Below are 20,563 nucleotides of genomic sequence, written 5' to 3'. Positions count from 1 at the left end.
CACCTAACACCCATCAGAATGGCTATAATTAACAAGACAAAAAATAGCAAGTGTTGGAGAGGATGTGGAGGAAAGGGAAACTTATACACTGCTGTTGGGAATGTAAACTGATGCAGACACTGTGGAAAACAGTATGGAGATTCCTCAAAAAATTAAGAATAGAACTACCATATGATCCAGCTACTCCATTTCTGGGTATTTATCCAAAGAACATGAAAGCATGAATGTGAAAAGATATTTGTAGCCTTATGTTCATTGCAGCATTATTCACAATAGCCAAGACTTGGAAACAACCTAAATGCCCATCAATGGATGAATACATAAAGAGGGTATATATATACACGATGGAATACTCCTCAACCATACAAGAAGATGAAATCTTGCCATTTGTGACACTATGGATGGAGCTTGAGGGTATTATGCTAAGTGAAATAAGTCAGATAGAGAAGGTCACATACGATATGATTTCACTTATAAGTAGAAGATAAAGATAACAACAAACACACACATAGATACAGAGATTAGATGGGTGGTTACCAGAGGGAAAAGGGGAGGGAGAAGGAGAAAGGGGTGATAGGGCACATGTGTAAGGTGATGGATGGTAGCTAGTCTTTGGGTGGTGAATGTGATGTAGTCTACATGGAAATTGAGATATAATTATGTACATCTGAAATTTGTGTAGTGTTATAAACCAGTTAGCTCCATAAAAAAATAAAAGATTTTACAGGTAATTCATTTTGAAAAGTAATATTTTTTGTAAAGCTGTTTCTTAAAATGGTGGTAGTGGTGATAAATTAGGAACTTTGATAAATCTCTGGTATGTGCTGTGTTTGATTAAACTGTTTCACATTTTCATGCTTTTCTTTGTATGTCACTAAAATAATAATTGCCACGATTTCTTTTCTCATGTTGACACTAGTTGGGAAATGAATACTAAGGGTTTCAGGAAGAATGAAGAGAATATAGATGAATCATGAAAATATTGAGAGAGCATGTCTTAAAACAGTAGATCAATGTTATTTTCTTATGTAATAGATAAAAATACCATTTAAAATGATACAGTACTTGAAAACAATGTCTGTGTTCAAGGCACCATCACTGGTATTGTGGATATAAAGATGAATAAAATCCCTATTGGTCATAATCCATCAGGAGAAAGAGGCAAGATAGATTAGGTTCAGGTTATGCATCTTTGGCAGGAATATCACAGAAGTGAGCTTCTCTTCTGTTAAGAGGTGCACAATTTTGATTTACCCCAGTGTTGATGGTGTTTACTTTTATCACTTATTAACTGCCAGCCTTTTGAAAGTTCCTCTTTTCCCCTTTGTCATTAATGATTATTTGGGAGGAGTTATTTTGAGATGATCTGAGCACCCTGTTGCTCATCAAAATTTAATTATTTATTTTGGTATGGACTCATAGATTCCTTTTTATTTATTTATTTATTTATTTATTTATTTTTGAGGAAGATTAGCCCTGAGCTAACTGCTGCCAATCCTCCTCTTTTTGCTGAGGAAGACTGGTCCTGAGCTAACATCCATGCCCATCTTCCTCTACTTTATGTGTGGGATGCCTTCCACAGCATGGCTTTTTTGCCAAGGGGTGCCATGTCCGCACCCGGGATCCGAACCGGTGAAACCCGGGCCGCCAAGAAGCGGAACGTGTGAACTTAACCGCTGCGCCACTGGGCCGACCCCAGATTCCTTTTTATTAAATGGATTGTAATCCGTTGCTGTTATTTATTTTGATGCTTCAGTTGTCTTAGATTTTGCCAATGGGAGCCTCTTCAAGCTGATTTCTGTGACCCTTTGACATGTTCCCATTGTTCTTTGAACACTTCTTTCCTTTCTGGAAAACAAGGCTCATCTTGACTTTCCTGCTGTAGTTGTGGAATCAGCCATTTCTTCAAGGTGCCTTGTTTCCTCTTAATAGAAAATGGTTTTTAGAAGCGAAGTTCTCTGCTCATCTTTTTAGGATGTTACTACACTCAGGACCTGTTAATGAACATAAGCGTATACATACACACACATAAATGCATTTACAGCTATATTTATTTCTACATCCTTTTATATTGAAAACCACGCCTCTGGTTCTTATCCAACACCACAGGGTTGATTCTAATTTTCTTCCTTTATATGTCCTCCAACAGTGAGAAACTTGGCTCCCATTATCCTTAATATATTTACTCACTTGATGAATCCCTCCCCCGTACCCAGCGTGGGCTGTCTCCTAGGTGTTTTCCCTCCTTATCCTGCTCCCACATCAACATACTATTCCAGATTGCCATCCTGCATGCAAGCCCTGCTTATCTCTTTGGGGTCTGATGCCTGCCTTTTCGGTTCTGATGCTCTGCACCAGGCAGTCTCCCTGGGCACATGCTCTTCTCTCTCTGCTTAGGCTCCCACACCTTGAGCTGGACTGCTGCTCCTGCCAGGGATGCCCTCTTCCTTCTACCAGGCTCCAGCATCCTGCGCCTGACATCTTCCCTGCAAGTATGACCTCGTCGTCACGTTATAGCTTTGATACCTTGAAATAGTGCTGCTCTTCCATAAGCCTCTTTACCTCACAGAAAGACACTTAATTTACCCTTATTGGGCTCTGACATCCCACTCTAGGCCACTGAGACTCCTTTTCTCTCTTCCCCTGTGCAGATGCCTGCCTTGCTCTACTTCACCTTATGGCTTTTAGACTAAACTGTTCAGGCAGGGAAGAGGAAACAATGAATTCCTTTTTTATTCCATCATTTCTCCATGAATATTATGCAGTAGGTTCTTATTATCAGTCTGCAGTCCTCTCCATTAAGGAATTGGCAGTGTACCACTTAAATAATGTGGCTAAGCATATAGCCCCAGTTCAGTCTGGCTTCTCTGTGTCAGCGTTGCTTTGACTCACTTCGTTCACACCAGAATGTCCACTTCTTACTTTAGGGCCTTTGTTAAGTCTTAGCCTTTATTTCTGTGCTTGCTCAAAATATGTTCTTTTAACTGTTGAGCCTTTATCTGTTGATTTCTCTTAAAGGTTTTGCATTAACTAATAATTGGAAAATGTTGGTTAAAACTGTATGATACTGCAGCTTTCTGTCTTTGCGACTTGAACACCCTCTTTTCTACATTCTTTTTGTCTATGGGTTGTTACCGTGGTGGTGCTGGTGATTTTGGATGAGGACTCCAGATCCTTTGGTGGATAGATCACTTACCCTTGGATTTAATTCAAAACAGATCCTTCCTTTATGTGGGGACCTGAATGCTGGGACACATCCCTCATGGAACACCCCCTAGGAGTCAGTGGGTGGTCTCTTCATCCTCAGTGGCGTGCTGGTGATAGATCTGTAAGGTGGTAAAAATAAGTATAGTGGAATAGGTATGGGTGTTGTTGTATAATATGTAAACCATTCTATAATATGTGAATATTTGGTTTTAGACTATAGGTCTTTTCAAAGTTTCTCCTTTTTAAAAATTTTATTTTAAAAAACCAAAAAAGGAAGATAGAGAAAGCTCATATTGTAAAGTTGGCCCCCAAATTTTAAGTTGCTGGTTGACAGATTTTTCGAAGCTGAAAAATGTGAGAACATTTTTTTCCACTTCTATTCAGATATAATTGATATATAACATTGTGTTAGTTTAGGGTGTACAACATAATGATTTGATATATATATGTGTTGCAAAATGATAACCACAATAAGTTTAGATAACATTCATCACCTCATAGTTGCAATTTTTTTTCTTGTGGTGAGAACTTTTAAAATGGACTCTCTTGGCAACTTTCATATATAGGGTACAGTATTGTTAACTACAGTCACATGCTGTACATTACATCCCCAGGGCTTATTTTTCTTATAACTGGAAGCTTGTGTCTTTTGACCCCCTTCACTGGTTTTCTCCACCCCCTGCCTCCAGCTACCACCGATCTCTTCAGTATGAGAACATTTTTTACTCTTTCTAAACCATGGAAGGCTTATTGAACATCTTTCTAAACCGTAGAAGGGTTATTGAAAAATGAAAACATGAAAACAATTTTCTTTAGCTGTTTGCCCTTAGGTTTTCATATCACTCTTAATAATACACCTTTTGTAATTGAGCTCTTCATATTTTTAGAAGAGATGTTTAATTTGTCTATAAATCATACTTAGAATTTGCTTCTAAATTATTTAGATTTCAACAGCGTGGAAATATGAAACATTGTAATCTGTTGTAGATTGTATCTGCCAGTGTTATCTCACCCAATTTTCAAACTTGTTTTTGATCTTTGAACATAGGATTTGTGGTGAGTAAACCGAAAACATTTTTAGGAATTTGACAAGTCAGTTATACTGAATTTCAACTAGAAGGTTGTCCTCACACATTCTTCCTGTTTTATAATTTGTTTTTTTAGTTTTCTGTAAAAATCACCTATACTATTTGATCTTAAAGGATTATCAACTGTGTAGCTCTCTTTGTGATTAAATCTAGCTTTCGTCCTTTTTCCTATTTATCATAAGATAATTTTGTTGTAGGTAGATTGGGTTAGTCATGTTAATATTGTATTATCAGAGGGATAATTTTCTTTTTCTTTTTGTTGGTGAAGAAGATTGGCCCTGAGCTAACATCTGTTGTCAGTCTTCCTCTTTTTTGCTTGAGGAAGATTGTCCCTGAGCTAACATCTTTGCCAGTCTTCCTCTGTTTTGTATATGGGATGCCATCACAGCATATCTTGATGAGCGGTGTGGAAGTCCACGCCCAGGATCCAAACTGCTGAACCCCAGGCTGCTGAAGCAGGGTGTGTGAACTTAACCATTGTGCCATGGGACTGGTCCCCAGAGGGATAATTTTCTTGATTCTTAGATTATAAAATAACTTTTATTCCTCACTTTTTACTCATTCTGAGTACGTAGAATATTCATACTCATCTTGCACACGTGCACACACACACACATATACATATACATGTGTTCTTCACATGTCTGGTCACAATTTGACAGTATTTTGTAACATCCTGAGCATCTGATAGCAGGAGACCTGTGTGCTGTCCAGACTCTACCCGGAGTGAATCCAGACAGGGAGGATTGTTTCTCCGTGGAATAATGGGGAATACACAGCTGATGGAGGCTAAGAAGGATTAATATAGCTTAATATATAAATATAATATTAAGGGGCAGCTTTTGGGACAAGTCTAGATGAATATGTCTAGTGTAGATGATTAATACTTACTCCTCCTTATTGTGGAGATAAATATCTGTGATTAGATTTAAGAATAATCATGTCCCTCTTATTTTGAACCGGAGTATAGTTGCTGAACCTGAGTCTCTACTCTTACTTAGAATAGTGAAATGAGGACATTAAAAATGATACATTGTCTTATATTTTATATAGAAATGTGGACAATTTGTGTTGGGTTTTTTTTTTTGCATTCTTATCATTGAAGGAACCAAACTGTGATTTAATAAACTTTCACATTTATTAAATTTATCTTTTTTTCCCCTTACATGATTTCCCTTCAGTTTAATAAATCTCTGATTCTAAATTTAACCTTTGAACTCTTTTAGGCCTTTAGATGCTATTTTGGAAGAACTTCAGTAATGGATCAAAGGAAGAATGAGAGTATTGTTCCTAGTATCACTCAATTAGAAGATTTTCTTACAGAACACAATTCCAATGTTGTTTGGCTCCTCGTTGGTAAGTAGAATATATTTTCTTATACTTTATTAATAGTTTTTTTTTTTTTTGAGGAGGAGGATTAGCCCTGAGCTAACTGCTGCCAATCTTCCTCTCTTTGATGAGGAAGACTGGCCCTGAGCTAACATCTGTGCCCATCTTCCTCTACTTTATACGTGGGATGCTTACCACAGCATGGCTTTTGCCAAGTGTTGCCATGTCTGCACCCGGGATCCGAACTGGTGAACCCTGGGCTGCCGAGAAGCAGAACATGTGAACTTAACCACTGCACCACCGGGCTGGCCCTTGTACTTTATTGTTTTTTATGTATGGGTTAACAACTGCCAAATTTCAAGCCAGTAGGCTTTGCCAACAGTAGTTTTTTTGTTTAATGTTTCACAAGGTTTTTAGGTATATACAAATAATACAAAACAGTGTATAATTAAATGGCAGAGAGAGAGAGATGGAATATGAGTGAATGAATGAATATAAACAAATGAGAGGGAGAAATACAAAAATAATATGAAGGAAGGGAGATATTACTGTAGGCTATTATTGCCCAGGAAGTTTTTGTGGAAGAACAGTATTTGGTTTGAATTTGAGCATAGGTATTAGAAAGGTATAGGAAGGAAAATAGGGAGGGTAAGATGGGGTAAGAGAAGAAAGGAGGGTAATGATATTTATTGAGCATCTTCTGTGTGCCACATAGCACAGGCGTTTTGCATATGTTGTCTCACTTAATGCTCAGAGAAAACTTATGAAGGTAGGTGTTGTTTTCCTTGTAACATGTTGGGGAATTGAGGCCCATAAGGATGAAATAACTTTCACAGGTTTCACAGCTGTTGTTTTCTGAGTGTGTGCTTATGTTTCTTTCATGACACCACAAGATGTGTGGTAGGTGAAGTGTATTTAAAAGGAATTATGATGATTCATGATTTGTAGGTAGGATTGGATTATTATTTAAACTTTGTGTTCTGTTTTTTCTAGTGGATGAAAGTAAACTTGTAAATTACCATTAATGAAAAGCCCCCCCAAAAGTAAAATGAAGTGCAAAACGTTAATATGAAAGAGAACTTCATAAAAACAGCATTGAAAATTACCTTTTGGTTTAATTAAGAGCAGAATTCTTCCTTATTTCCTATCTGTCCCCTCTCCTGTCACCTAGAATTTCTGACTTTTTTCCTGTTTTATACAACTCCTTTCTTTAAGGAAAACACAACAGCAACAACCAGAAAAACACTGAGCAATTGTTTAATTTACTAGTGGTCTTATGATATTGAAAGGAGTGTGCAGGAACATGATACAATGAAAAGGCCATAGCTCTTAGGTGTTTTAATACTAGAAGCATACTTTTTCAGCAAATACCTCTTGCTGTACTGAAGGGCCCACAAGAACGTGCTGCGACACAGTGATTTACAGTAAAAGTTAATAGAAAAATGACTTTAAACTTAAAACATATTGACATATCATCAAAATAACTTTCCAAAAGAATTGTTCTAGAAATAATTTTTATGGGCAAATTATAGCATTTACTGCATAAAGATACTACCATCAATCTAAGCTGCCCTGAGAAATGTTGTAGTTTGACTCTCATGACTGCTTTGTTTTACTTATATTAAATAATTTTTTTTTTTAGATTGCCACCTGAGCTAACAACTCTTGCCAATCTTTTTGTTTTTTTTCTGCTTCTTCTCCCCAAATCCCCCAAGTACATAGTTGTATATTTTAGTTGTGGGTCCTTCTAGTTGTGGCATGTGGGGCGCTGCCTCAGCATGTCCTGATGAGCAGTGCCATGTCTGCACCCAGGATCCCAGCTGGTGAAACCCTGGGCTGCCGCAGTGGAGCACGCGAACTTAACCACTCAGGCACAGGTCCGGCCCCTAAATAATTTTTTTAAAAAGTTAAGAACTTAATGTGATATTACTAAAAGGTTACACATGTTAAATTGCTTTACATTTCTTTGTCGTAATCTAGAAAAGAGTTATAGTTTTTAAATGACCTGTTTAACATAGATACGCCTTTAAGTAGGGTGAAATTTCCACTTCTTCCCATTACTTTTTTAAAAGCAGAAGCTATTGATTTAAAAAAAATAATGACTTTTCTCTAATTTAGAAAATCATCAGTTTTCTTTCTTTTTAAGTGACTGTAACCTTTAGGAAATAGCTTGGGAATGAGCTTTTAGTTTAATAAAGGTGGATGTTTCTCAGAATATTCAGAAATATAGGCTTTCTTTTTTTTTTTTTTTTGAGGAAGATTAGCCCTGAGCTAACTACTGCCAATCCTCCTCTTTTTGCTGAGGAAGACTGGCCCTGAGCTAACATCCATTCCCATCTTCCTCTACATTATACGTGGGATGCCTACCACAGGAGCTTTTGCCAAGTGGTGCCATGTCCACACCTGGGATCCGAACTGGTGCACCCCGGGCCTCCGAGAAGCAGAATGTGCACACTTAACCGCTGTGCCACCAGGCCAGCCCCAATATGGGCTTTCTTTTTCCAGAACATCTTTGTGTATGTTTAATAACTAAAATGGTACAAAGCAGTGACAAAGGAAACAGAAAAAAAGGAAACCAGATGTACTTGAAACATTGCTTTAATTGATCTAATTGGAATCTGTGTTTTTCTGGCTAATGACTGGAGAGAATGAGGAAAGTTGGACTAAGTAGAATCAACCTCTGGTTTTTAAAATTCAGGTTTTAAATTGTAAGAGGACATGTTACTATATGGAAGTAAATCCTATCATTTCTGAATGTGATAAATGATCTTTTACTAACAATTTTATTAAGATATTAAGGTGATTGAAAGGAAACATATAGTTAGATCCTTTTGCACTTTTTTCTTCCAACAGCTACCATTTTGTCCTGTGGATGGATTATTTATCTCACATATTATAATTCTCGAAATGTTGGTCTTATTTTAACACTAGTTCTTAACAGATTGTACAAGCATGGCTATATCCATATTGGTAAGTTTGAGTAACATTGAATTCTTTTCTTCTGTGTAATCTTGAGATGTATATTATTAATTTATATTTTATAAACAGATAGTAGCCTTAGAAATTCCCCTTTGTTTCATGAAGTTTAAACTAATCTAACTGGCTTCTCTCACACCACTCTGTAACTAGAGGGAAACTACTGCCTGGTTATGTCCTTTACCTCATTCTTACTAAAGTGTTTCTATAGTAACTTTTTGACTTTTTGTGCTTATAAAAGATGCTCATTAAAATAATTTGAATACTCTAGACACATATAAAATATGGGCATAGAGATTTCCCAAGAATCCACCATCCAAAGAAAATTTCTAATGCTCGATGAAGTTTTTCCTGTTTTTTTTTTTTTAAGTAACCAATACCTAAAAAGTCTATAACTGTAAGTTGGAATCATCTTGTGTATTTCATTTTTCGGCCTCTTTATTAATTTAGTTTCTGACTACTTATAAGTGGGAAGTTGCAGAGAGATAGGATGACGTCTCAGGAAGCTATGTGCTTTGGAAAGCCCTAAACCAGTGGGGAAAAGGGGTGAAGCATCCCTGAATAGAACCATTTTAACCGTCCTTAGAGTTGAGTACCTCTTAGTGGACATAAACAAAACTTCTCTCAAACATAGTAGTTTTCCATTAATGTGAGGCAATGACTGGTTCCTGGAGTCACCCAAATACTGCTTTGGGTTTATTTAATGGCTGTGCATAATTAAGGGAATTATCCACATGAAGCAGATTTTTAAACTAATGTCCTCATATGGTTGTTTAGTAGCTTAGTCCCTAGTGATGATACTTATGGTACTTGTTGTTATATTTGAGGAAAGAATGTTAGAAAATTAGTAAGGCTGTAAGGGTATCAGGACAGGAGTAGGGAGAGAACATTTAATTATTGAACAAATTGAATGCTAAGATTATTTTAAGCTTTAAGGGCTCTACTATCTGTCTAAACGATTACATTAATCACTATTGTTTTTTTCCTACAACAGGCTCCTTTTCTTTCTCTGTTCTTTCTGGAAAAGTCATGGTCCGTGAGATCTATTACATTACAGAAGACATGTCTATTAGGTAAAAAACAAAGCAAATAAAAAAAGAACCCATCTTAAACAAACTTGAAATATTGTAAAAATTTTTCTGATTATGATACTTTAATATGACTTGCTTTTTCATATAAAACTGCTTTTTCAAGTAAAATCATTAATCAAAAATTATGTTTTTCAGTAAATTGTACCTGGTGAATTGATATTTTAAAATGTTTTAGTCAGTGGATTAATTTAGCTAAGGTTTAGGTTGGCAAAAAATTTATCGAATAGCACTTTATAGAAATGAATAGTCTCATTTCCTCCTTGGAAGAAAAATTGAGACATTTTTGTTGTAGAATTCATGGTGGTCATTTGTTATATAAAGCAAGGATCAGAGATGTTGATAACTCTCATCTGTTGCCTCCTTATTATAGGTAGTAAGTTTTAGACTTGTTTAGCATGTGTTAGCAACTCTAATTTTACTTTAAGTAGGAAACATCACTCTGAAGATAATATGAAATGATAATTCTTATGTTTAATATATTCTCTCTTCTTTAAGTCTTGAAAGAAAAGCTTACTCGATACTGTGATTTTTTTCCTTAAAATTTGTTACTTAGAACTTGAAAATTTTGAATTAGTTGAGAGGTGCTGGGGTTTGGCGACATTCATACATCACTTAAAATAGTAGAGGCAGCTTCATTGTGAGTCTAAAATTGTTTCCTAATTCAAAGTAAAAAGTTAAGAGGCTGTAAGTTTATTCTTTTGGAGTATGAGGTGATATGTCATTACAGAAGTGGACTATCTTTAAAAGTTTCCCCTTAGAGTGATAAGACCCCTTTTCAAGATTTGGCTTTTTGTTTATATAATTTTAACACCATTTAAAAAATATTTAAAAAAGAAAAAGTTTTTCCTGTTAGCATTTAATTTTCCTGTTAAATGTAATCTGATATTACATTTTACCTAAATAGGAGAGACTAATTTAGAGGTATCCAAATTCTCTTTTCCTTTTTTAACTGGAAGATTATGAAACATTTAGGTATGCCAGTGTTTTGAGAGTTTTCTCTATTTCCTTATTATCAGTTGCTTGCCTTTTACAATAACAAGCTAAGAAATGAGTTAAGTAAATTCTTACTGAAGTTTTCATTTCTTGCATAGAATTCAAGATGGATTTATAATTTTTCGGTGGTGGAAAATGTATAACCCAAAGCAGAAGCAACATGGTGAGTTTTCATTTTTTCATGTGTTTGAAATCTTCAGTCTTATAATCAGAGTTTTCATTTATGGATATTGAAATGTTTCAAATTGTATAATAGATAAAAATATTTTTAAAAGCTTTGGAGTTTACAAAACTCTTATTTTGTCACTCCTTTGCTGAAAATCCTTTAGCTTTTCTCTTGCATGGCTAAATTTAGTTACTTTAGCCTATTATTGTTCAGGGTTCTCCTCATTATGACCCTTACCCACATTTCTAGCCTTCCTCCTCTAACATCAGTGGACCTAACCCCACTCTGTGGTTAAAATGGCCCTCCGAGCACTCTTTAATCATTTTTCCAAGACACTTTTCTTACTTTTCAGCCTCCATGCCTTTATTCATACTTCTATCTGACAGTACTACTAATTTTCATTTATCTACTATGGTAAGGATCAGCAGAAAAGAAAAATTTCAGGCTCTAGAGTATCTTCTGTTTCTGCTTTTTATCATCAGAATTTTATCATCTCAGAATTTTTTCCTCCGGTCTTCATTTCGTGACTATAGAGTCTCCTGTCTGTGCCCCTAACTTGCCTACTCTACATTAACCCAACCGGTGTCTTCAAGGAGAATTGACCTTGTCTTTACTTCTAGAATAGTGATTCTCGAACTTTTTGGTCTCAGAACCTTTTAAATTCTTCTAAATTGCTGAGGACCCCAACGAGCCTTTCTTTTTTTGGTGAGAAAGATTGGCCCTGAGCTAACATCTGTTGCCAATCCTCTGCTTTTTGCTTGAGGAAGATTGGCGCTGAGCTAACATCTGTGCCAGTCTTCCTCTATTTTGTATGTGGGATGCCACCACAGCATGACTTGATGAATGGTGTGTAGGTCTGCACCCAGGATCTAAACCTGCGAACCCTGGGCAGCCAAAGTGGACTGCGCCAACATAACCACTATGCCTCTGGGCCAGCCTGGCCCCCCAAAGAGCTTTTGTTTATGTTGTTATATTTATTTATTTACTGCATTCAAAATTAAGCCTGATAATTATAGAAACATTTATTTCACTAAAAGTTTGTATCATAGATCTATTACATATTAAAATAACATACTTTATAGAAAATAACTTTTCTAAAGCAAAAAAAATTAGAAGAGTACCATTGTTTTATGTTTTGCAAATATTTTAAATGTCTGGCCTAATGGAAGATGATTGGATTCTCACCTCTGCTGTGTTCGGTCTATTGTAACATACATCAGGTAGCCTTAAAATAAAACTCCACTGTCCTCTCATGGGAGAAAGAGAAAAAGTCAAACATCTTAATATAATAATACTATTAAAATAGTTTTGACCTTGTGTTCCCCCAGAGAGGGTCTTGGGATTCCCCCCAAAGGTCCCCAGACCATGCTTTGACAACTACTGTTCTAGAAGATTTTTGTTTTTTTTTTTTTTAAAAGATTGGCACCTGAGCTAACAACTGTTGCCACTCTTTTCTTTTTTCCTGCTTTTTTCTCCCCAAAGCCCCCAAGTACATAGTTGTGTATTTTAGTCGTGGGTCCTTCTAGTTGTGGCATGTCGGACGGCACCTCAACATGGCCTGATGAGTTGTGCCATGTCCGCGCCCAGGATCCAAACCCTGGGCCGATGAAGCGGAGCACACGAACTTAACCACTCGGCCATGGGGCCGGCCCCTGTAAAAGATTTTGGTTGGGGGCCTTTGAATGTAGAGTGGAAAGAGGATGAAGCCCTGGCACCCTGTGTTGATTCTGAAATGGTGTCTAGGTTCTGTATAACTTTGGAACTTTCTGGTTACATATTGCTCTTCTTTTTATGGGCTTACCTAGAAATCTTACCATGATTTATAACTTTGCTCTATGGGAAAATGGATTTAAAGTTCCAAAAGTTTTAAAACCTAGCACAAGTTTGCTCTAGCCTAAATTACTCTAGATTTCACTATTACTTCACTATTGTTTAGTCTTCTTTCTTCTTACTGTCATTCCCTTCTCCCACATAGCTTTCTCCCTCTTAAATATTACTCTACCTTGAAAAGTCTGGCGTAAATGGGTTAGAATTTGGCATCTGAAGAGTTAGTGAAATCAGAATGATTAGAAAGAATAATAGGCAGATTTCATGTCTGGAAAAAGTTTTCTAAAACTTGGAGTTGTTTCTTAGGTAATTTTGAAGAGAGGCCGAGTGACTTCACATAGTAAAAGTATTCTGTGGAAGTTGCGCATCGGCCCGTTGCATCTCATCTGCGATTTAGGATGGCTGTGTGTTGTTAACAGTCTCTGGTCTGAGATTTTAGAATATCAGTTGTTAAACCAGCCTTTTTACCTCTTTCCTCAGCAATTGCTATTAAGCATTCTCACAGGAAAAAAATGTTCTTTAGATAGTCAATATGTTAGTGCACTGGGAATCTTTTAAATTTTGACCTTTCATGAAATATGAATAAATTCAAAAATTTGAGTTACTTTTCGACACTTTTATCCATGTTAAATTTTGAGGAGACAATATTCTTAATAACTTTTTGTATTGTATTAGGCTAAAAGCCTTAAAGTTGGCATTTAAATAAGGTGTTTTACTTATGCTTCAGTGACACCTGAAGCTTATTCTTAAGCTCCATTCTTTTGAGTTCAGTCCCAGCTTTTGACACACTTGCTTAAATTTGAGCAGGCCCAGTGTTTCTGTCTCTGATTTAGTTTGTAAAGTCCATGTACTTTGTCCCTTAGAGACACATTTACTTTAGGACCGTGTTTTTTCCCTGAATGTCATACTTCTGGTAATCTGACAGTCTTTGTAATAGATGATTTGCTGTTTTCACTTAATCTTTTTTCCCACATGTTTAGTTAACATAAGCTTTATTGTTAACAAGGCTGTAGTGGAGCTGAAACAAAAGTTCTATTTGTTTAGCTGGTTTGTAATTTTAAAAAAATGCCTTTTTGTATGTTTGTATATTTATATTAGAAATGTTATTCTAAATTTTTTTTAGTGTTTTAAGATATTCTTGCATACTGATAAAGCCGTAGGGAGATGGCAGGGTGAGGAGGCCCGTTTGACCTGTCACCACTCCCATCCTGTGCTCTTTACTCCGAGATTCCAAGGAATCAAGTTCGAACCAACCAGTTTTCTCTGTTTTTATAAAAAATTGAAATTTCTTATCAATTTGGAAGCAACTAATGTTTTCAAAATCCCTCATTTTGCAGCTAGAAAAACAGAAATTCCTGTGATTATAACTGAAAAAACCAGAACTAAAACCCAGGTCTGCTTATGTAATTCTAGTCCTCCTTATATTATAAAACAGGCTTGTCAAATGTGGCTGAAATGGATTCTTGGAAATTCTTATCTGTAAACATTGATCGCAGCTTATGGGAGAAATGAAGACATTCGTAGTATCCAGAGGCAACTGCAAGTTTTAAAGCTCAGCCTAATGAGATTGCCCAGTTCAGAATGTTCTTAGACATGAGGAATACCATCCTAAGTTGTTTATAGCTTTTTTTTGAAGAAAATAATTATTATGAAATATCACTCTCCTTAAAGTAGATTGCTTTTCACCAAAATATGTGAATGATGAGGTCAAGAGTAACTGACTCAGGTGCTTCATGAAATAGGTAGCTTTTGATAAAAATCATTACCTTATTTAACAGGTACTTATTTTGCATTCACTTTACTGATCATTGTGTTAAACTGAAGAGGGGATTAAAAAAAAAAAGACAGAGTAAGTGGGTGTTACTTGAATCTATTTGGGGAAGTATGTGAATATAAACAATTATAATTAAAGGAGAGAGGGAGCAGTGTGTGTGTTGAGGAAAAATAGTGAGAACCATCCTCAAAATTACCAACTTTGGTATGGACCACTTGGTGTGGTCCCAGGCAGGATCGTGGTTTGATGATGTTTAAAGTTCTGCCCATTTGTCAGGAGGCAAAATGGTAGACAGGGCTGTTGTGAAAGTCCCATGTCTTAAGCAGGATGCATGATGGGGGCAGTGAGTAGGATTATGTCAGGCAGAGGTGGAGTGGAAGGGAGGGTAGCTCAGATGGAATAATACGTTTGACCAATGGCGTTGAGGTGGGAAAACAGAGTGATGTTTAGAAATTAACAAATAATTCAATTTGGTGGTAAGTGTAAGATGAAGGAAGAATAGGGGATAATTTGGAAGCTGTGTTATGGAGAATATTGAACACCTGGCAGCCACCACCATTCAAGGGTTTTTGGGCAGGGGAGTGACATGAACTAAGCTCATTTCAAAGGATATAGCAAAATGTAATCACTACTTCAGATTCATACACCCCAGATTAATTAAATAGCTCAAATATTGGCCTTTCCTTGACTGGCTCTCCCATCATTTCTTTGTGTCTTGAATTCTTTTTGTCACTCTTAATGTATTTCTATGTCTCTGCTCTCTCTCTCTAATTTTCCATAATGTAGAACGTAAATATTATCATAATTTTTGGCTGTCTTTTGTTCTTCTTAATATTTAAGGATATTATTTTGTCTTGATTGTTCTTTTCCATTTTTTGTGTGCCAGTAGTTTGCAATAGGAAAAATCTTCTACACCCCCATTTTACAGTGACGTTAAAAGTTGATGGACTTTATCAGTTGTCACTTTTGCAATTCTAATTATTTGCTCAATGTTTTACCTACATTTTAACATTTAAATCTATGTGCTCATCAAGAAGAGCACAGCTTTGGTGAATGTTCAAAGAAGTTTCTCTTTCAGATGCTTTTAAAAGAAATTCTCTGTTATAAGGGATAACATTCTTAACAACATGCTCACTGTCACACCCTTCAAAGGTAGAGACACAAGGCCAAGTTGCAATGCAGGAATACGTGGTTTGGTCTAAATGTATTATTAGTCTAGCATGATTCAGGGACAGAATTTAGAATGTAGCACCTAGAGGAATGAACAGTGTGCAAACTAAGCTTTTGATTAAAAAGTTGGACAGTATTATGGAATGTATATTAAAATAGTGGATTATATTCACTAGCAAGACCTTACAGTCTAGAAATTATTTCTTGCTGATTAAGGGCAGATTCATGTGCTTTGACAGTTAAACAGGAAGTAGCAATGGTTGACATTTCTTGGTGGAAAATTTGGAAGCCTAACTGGGGCGTGTGCCTTAAGAGAGAGATGACCGGTAGCCTTCCAAGGAGGTGGGCTAAGGGCTGTCTGTGGGTAAGGCCAAGATTTCATTATGAAGTTTAGAACTGCTCTGTTAGGAGAAAAGAACTATGTTCAGTGCTGAAAATTCTATACCATAGAATTTGGTTGGGATGTTTAAGCCAGGAGCAGATTTAAAATTGTCAGTTGTCAGTTTAAACCTTAAAAAAAAGGAAGCAGAACACGTTTAATTTGTTTACCATGGAATTTGTTATAAAGTATTCCCCGAGGTCATGAATTAGTGATCTCTTATAGATGGCTGTTGGCTAAAGGCCAATTAATGAGGCTAAAGTTCAGACATCTTTATTTTGTTTCTAGGAGAGTTGATTTTAAGCTATCCTTTGGAAAATAAATAGGACCAGTTCCCTCTTAATAGATGAAGATATAGTATTTAAATGAATACTGGTCTTAGTAACTAGGCATGCATCCTTCTTATCCAGAGGAATTATTACATTGTTAAGAAGTGAAAGGAAGATGGTAAAGTATATCCCTTTCTGTTATTTTGTTGCTTAGAAGTTTTAGCCTAATATAATCTAGTATTTTTAAATTTGTAGCATCTGAATCTTATTTGGTTGTTAAATAAAGGAAATAAAAATCCCTGAAAAATTTTTAAAAGGTCAGTTGACTATCTTGTCTTTGTGCTAGGTGTTGATTCTAAGTATTACGAGGCCTTGGCAGCACTTCTGCACTTTAGGTTTTTTACTACAAATATTATGCGTCCCAATTACATATTAAATAAGTGCCTTTTTCCTAATTTCCTTTTGGAAAACAAGACGTCTTAATTAGTTCTTTGCTCAGGAGAATTAAGCGACTCTACAACATTCACTTATTTCCTTTCTCCATAAATTAAACACTTGTTAATTGCCTTTTATGTCTATGGTTATGTTATTATATGTTATTATGTCTATTAACATTTTTTCTGAAGTAGTCATTACTAAATAGTTTTATTTTGTGGTTAAGAGCCAATATTTAGAACCTGGATTCCAGTCTACTTCCTAGTGGTGTAATCTTGGGCTCCTACTGCAAAGGTGGTGGATTGAATGAGATTGTGGGTAGAGGGTCTAGAACAGTACCTGGAACATGGCAACTGTTCGGTAGAGGTTAGCAGCGTTTATTATTATGAACATTATATCACAGTATGAAAAAGAAAGAAGACAGTTCAGTGTAATTCAAAAGTGAATACACAATTTATATGACTAGTAAGAATTTGATCTACGAATCTACGAAGACAAGGAAACTCACTTTTTATGTATAGTAATCCTACAGGTAGATAGGGAAATTCTCACTTTATAGATGAGAAAAATGAGGCTCAGAGTGCTTTAGGTACTTTCCCACAATGTTAGTAAGTGGTGTTACTGGGATCCAATCTTATATCCTTTCTGCTGTTTATTTACTGCCTTTCTCCAGTTCCTGGAGAATCCAGTGCAGAAACCCCCAACTTATTTTAATTTTTAAAGAAATTGTGTGAGTGTGCATGTGCACACATGTATGTCTATATGTGGGAGATATATGCCTTAGGAACCTGTCTTTTGGGAAGGTGCTCTTCTGTCTGTTAGGGGAGATCTTTATTTATGAGGATGTGTCCTGTTGATTTGGGAAGATTTTCCTGCCTATGTGTGTGGTACCTCTGCATGTGGGCTCTGTATGTACTTACCTCTGTGAGGATGATACTGTGAGTGTGCTAGTACTTGTATGCATGAGAGTATGTGCATGTGTGTGCTTGTCTTTGTGAGTGGTTCTGTGTTTGTGTTCATGAGTGTACCTGTGTGTGAATGCCTGCCTCTGCGTCTGTGCTTTTTCCTGTGTCTCTGCCTCTTTGGGTATGCTTTGGGCAACCTGCCTCTTTGCATGTCTGTGTGCATTGGGATGGGTGTGGAGGGATGGAGGGGATAGTGCCACGTACAGTAGTCCTGAGGATGACAGAAAGCTGGGATTATTGACAGGGGAGATCCTGGGCAAAGGCTCTGGAGAGAATACCATGTAAACTTGGCAATCAGCCAGGCTTGGAGATCTGATTTACTGTTTAATCACGTAGCTTGCTGGCTGGAATATTGCTAATGCAGGTGAAACAAATAGAAACGATAGAAGAGATTTAAAAAGTGAGATGTGAACTCAGCTAAATCTTTCTCTTTTAACAGATGAAACCAAAAGTTGCTTTTAAAATGCTTATAGCCTCACTATTTCTTCAATATTTTTCTTTTTTTTTTAAGATTGGCACCAGAGCTAACAATTGTTGCCAATCTTTTTTTTTTTTTTCTGTTCTTTCTCCCCAGATCCCTGCAGTACATAGTTGTATATTTTAGTTGTGGGTCCTTCTAGTTGTGGCATGTGGGACACCGCCTCAGCGTGGCCTGACAAGTGGTGCCATGTCAGCGCCCAAGATCTGAACCAGTGAAACCCTGGGCTGCCGAAGCAGAGCATGTGAACTTAACCACTCAGCCCCAGGGCCGGCCCCTGATATTTTTCTAAAGTGATTTTTGGAAGGAAAAGAGTGGTCTAGGCATTTTGTTCAATCTTACTTAAAATTTAAAAACCCATTTATTATTTCTATTTAATGATTTAACATATTCATTGAGTACCTCCTAGGTCCCAGGCACTGTTTTAGGCATGTTTAGGAATGCCACAGGAAAAACTCCTGTCTAATGGAGTTTACATTCCAGTGAGGTAGGGGGAGGTGACAATCAATAATAAATAATGCAAAAAAAAAATTGGGAAAATTAGATAGGGATTGTTGAGGGGATCTTGCAGTGTTTTACTATTAAGTTTTTTTTTCTTTTAAAGATTTTATTTTTTTCCTTTTTTTCCCCAAGGCCCCCCCGGTACATAGTTGTATATTCGTTGTGGGTCCTTCTGTTGTGGCATGTGGGACGCTGTCTCAGCGTGGCTTGATGAGCACTGCCATGTCCCCGCCCAGGATTTGAACCAACAAAACACTGGGCCGCCTGCAGCGGAGCGCGTGAACTTAACCACTCAGCCAGGGGGCCAGCCCCTAAGTTTTTAGTATTTATCAGTGTTGTCAAAATTCAGACATAAATACCTTGGTGTCCTTCGCAAGTCAGTGTAGCTGTATTCTTATCATATCAGTTATATATGGAAAGGAGAATCAGTTGTGCATGTCTAGCAAGTTAGAGATGAAGTTAAGAGTAACCCTGTTTCCATTTTTATACGGTCGTCGTTTGTTTATTCATCACAGCTGATCCAATTAGGGGCCAGTCCAGACTCTTAATTTTCCCTCTTACTGCTTCTGCAGCTCATCCACGGGCCTTTATAGCCTGTTCCTAGTGATCAGGGCGTTTGTATTCAGGGATCACGGTAGACTAGTCCAAAAGTAAATTTGAAAACAAATGATTTAATTTTGATTGAGTTGTTTATGACCTTGAAGAATTGTATAGAAGTTAATTCCTACTTGTATAGATCAACATGGGAATAGAAGAATATTCCCCTTTGAATTTATTATGCTTTCATGTGTTGAGTTTTCAAAAAGTCTAAGATCTATTTGTTTGTGGATATTTTTGTTTTACTTAGGAGTACGATTTGTGGCAAGATGCTTTGTTATTCTTTCATATAAATGAGTCCTTCTACATACTAAGAATTGTTCTAGGCACCGGGGATGGAACAGTGAATAAAACAAGTCTCTCATCTTACAGAGCTTGCTTCATTCAAGTTGGGAAGGATTCAGATAATTAGCAAGGAAATATGTATAGCATCGAGGAGTGAGTGAGGAAAATATGGCATCGAGGAAAATAAAAGCAGGGTCAGAATAGGGAGTGCACATTTTCAGGGAGGATGCCGTTTCACAGAGGGAAGTCAGGAAAGGCCTCATCGTTAGGGGATAGTTAGAAACATGAAGCAAGTCAGGAAATGAGTTGTGGATATCTGAGGGAAGAACATTTCCTGGTGGTTCTTTACCTGTTTCAATCCCAAAATGGAGGCTAATTTACTTGGAGTAAGGATTAGGAGGAGAAAAGAGTGTGGATCCTGTAGCATTTTATAGTTCACTTAAAGGACATTGGTATTAATCTGAATGGGAGGGGAAGCCATCAGAAAATTAGGGAGCAGAAGAGTGACGTGATTTTAGTTAACAATTTTGACAGATCTGGCCCAGGTGTAAAGCGCAGGCATAAGGAGAATAAGGGCAGAAGCAGGGAGACTAGTTAGGAGGCTCTTGTGTTGAAACAGGTACAAGTTGATGGTGGCTCAGGCCAGAGTGGTGAGAAGTGGTTGGATTCTGGATATATGTTGAAAGAGAAGCTAATAAGATTTGCTGATAATATCTGGGACGTGAAAGAGAACAGTCAAATTTTTGGGCCTGAGTGATTGAAAAGTTGACTTGCTATTGATAAGAGGGGGAATATTGTGGAGTAGGTTTGGGTGGGAAAACCAGGTGTTTGGTTGGATATGTCAAGTGTGAGATGCTTGTTAGACATCAAATTGGAGATGTTTGACTAAACTGCTGGATATTTGACCCTGACATTTTTGCGAGAGCTCAAAGGTGATTGTTGAGGTAGGGTTTAAACCTAATGAGTGATGCAGTTTGATTTACTTATTTGAAATTGGATAATGATATTTATTATCGTCGTCTTAAAATACTTC

The 20,563-nt window shown here is 36.8% G+C and overlaps 1 protein-coding gene across 21 annotated transcripts in view; it reads left to right on the top strand.

Annotated features, from left to right (window-relative positions):
* The window catches only part of BLTP1 (bridge-like lipid transfer protein family member 1), a 194,398-nt gene that overhangs the window by 13,788 nt on the left and 160,047 nt on the right, over nt 1-20,563 (top strand). For all 21 annotated transcript variants that reach the window (XR_011436204.1, XR_011436205.1, XR_011436203.1 and 18 more), the window contains 4 exons: nt 5,522-5,651; nt 8,478-8,594; nt 9,595-9,673; nt 10,783-10,847. Coding sequence is in view for 17 of the 21 variants with exons in the window: in XM_023636601.2 (XP_023492369.2) it covers nt 5,555-5,651; nt 8,478-8,594; nt 9,595-9,673; nt 10,783-10,847 (358 nt within the window). In the remaining 4 variants the exon portion in view is untranslated. The remainder of the gene's footprint in view (nt 1-5,521; nt 5,652-8,477; nt 8,595-9,594; nt 9,674-10,782; nt 10,848-20,563) is intronic.

The sequence above is a fragment of the Equus caballus genome, chromosome 2, assembly GCF_041296265.1.
Source record: "Equus caballus isolate H_3958 breed thoroughbred chromosome 2, TB-T2T, whole genome shotgun sequence".
Taxonomy (NCBI): domain Eukaryota; kingdom Metazoa; phylum Chordata; class Mammalia; order Perissodactyla; family Equidae; genus Equus; species Equus caballus.
The sequence above is the reverse complement of the archived record's forward strand: the minus strand, read 5'-3'. Positions and strand labels throughout refer to the sequence as shown.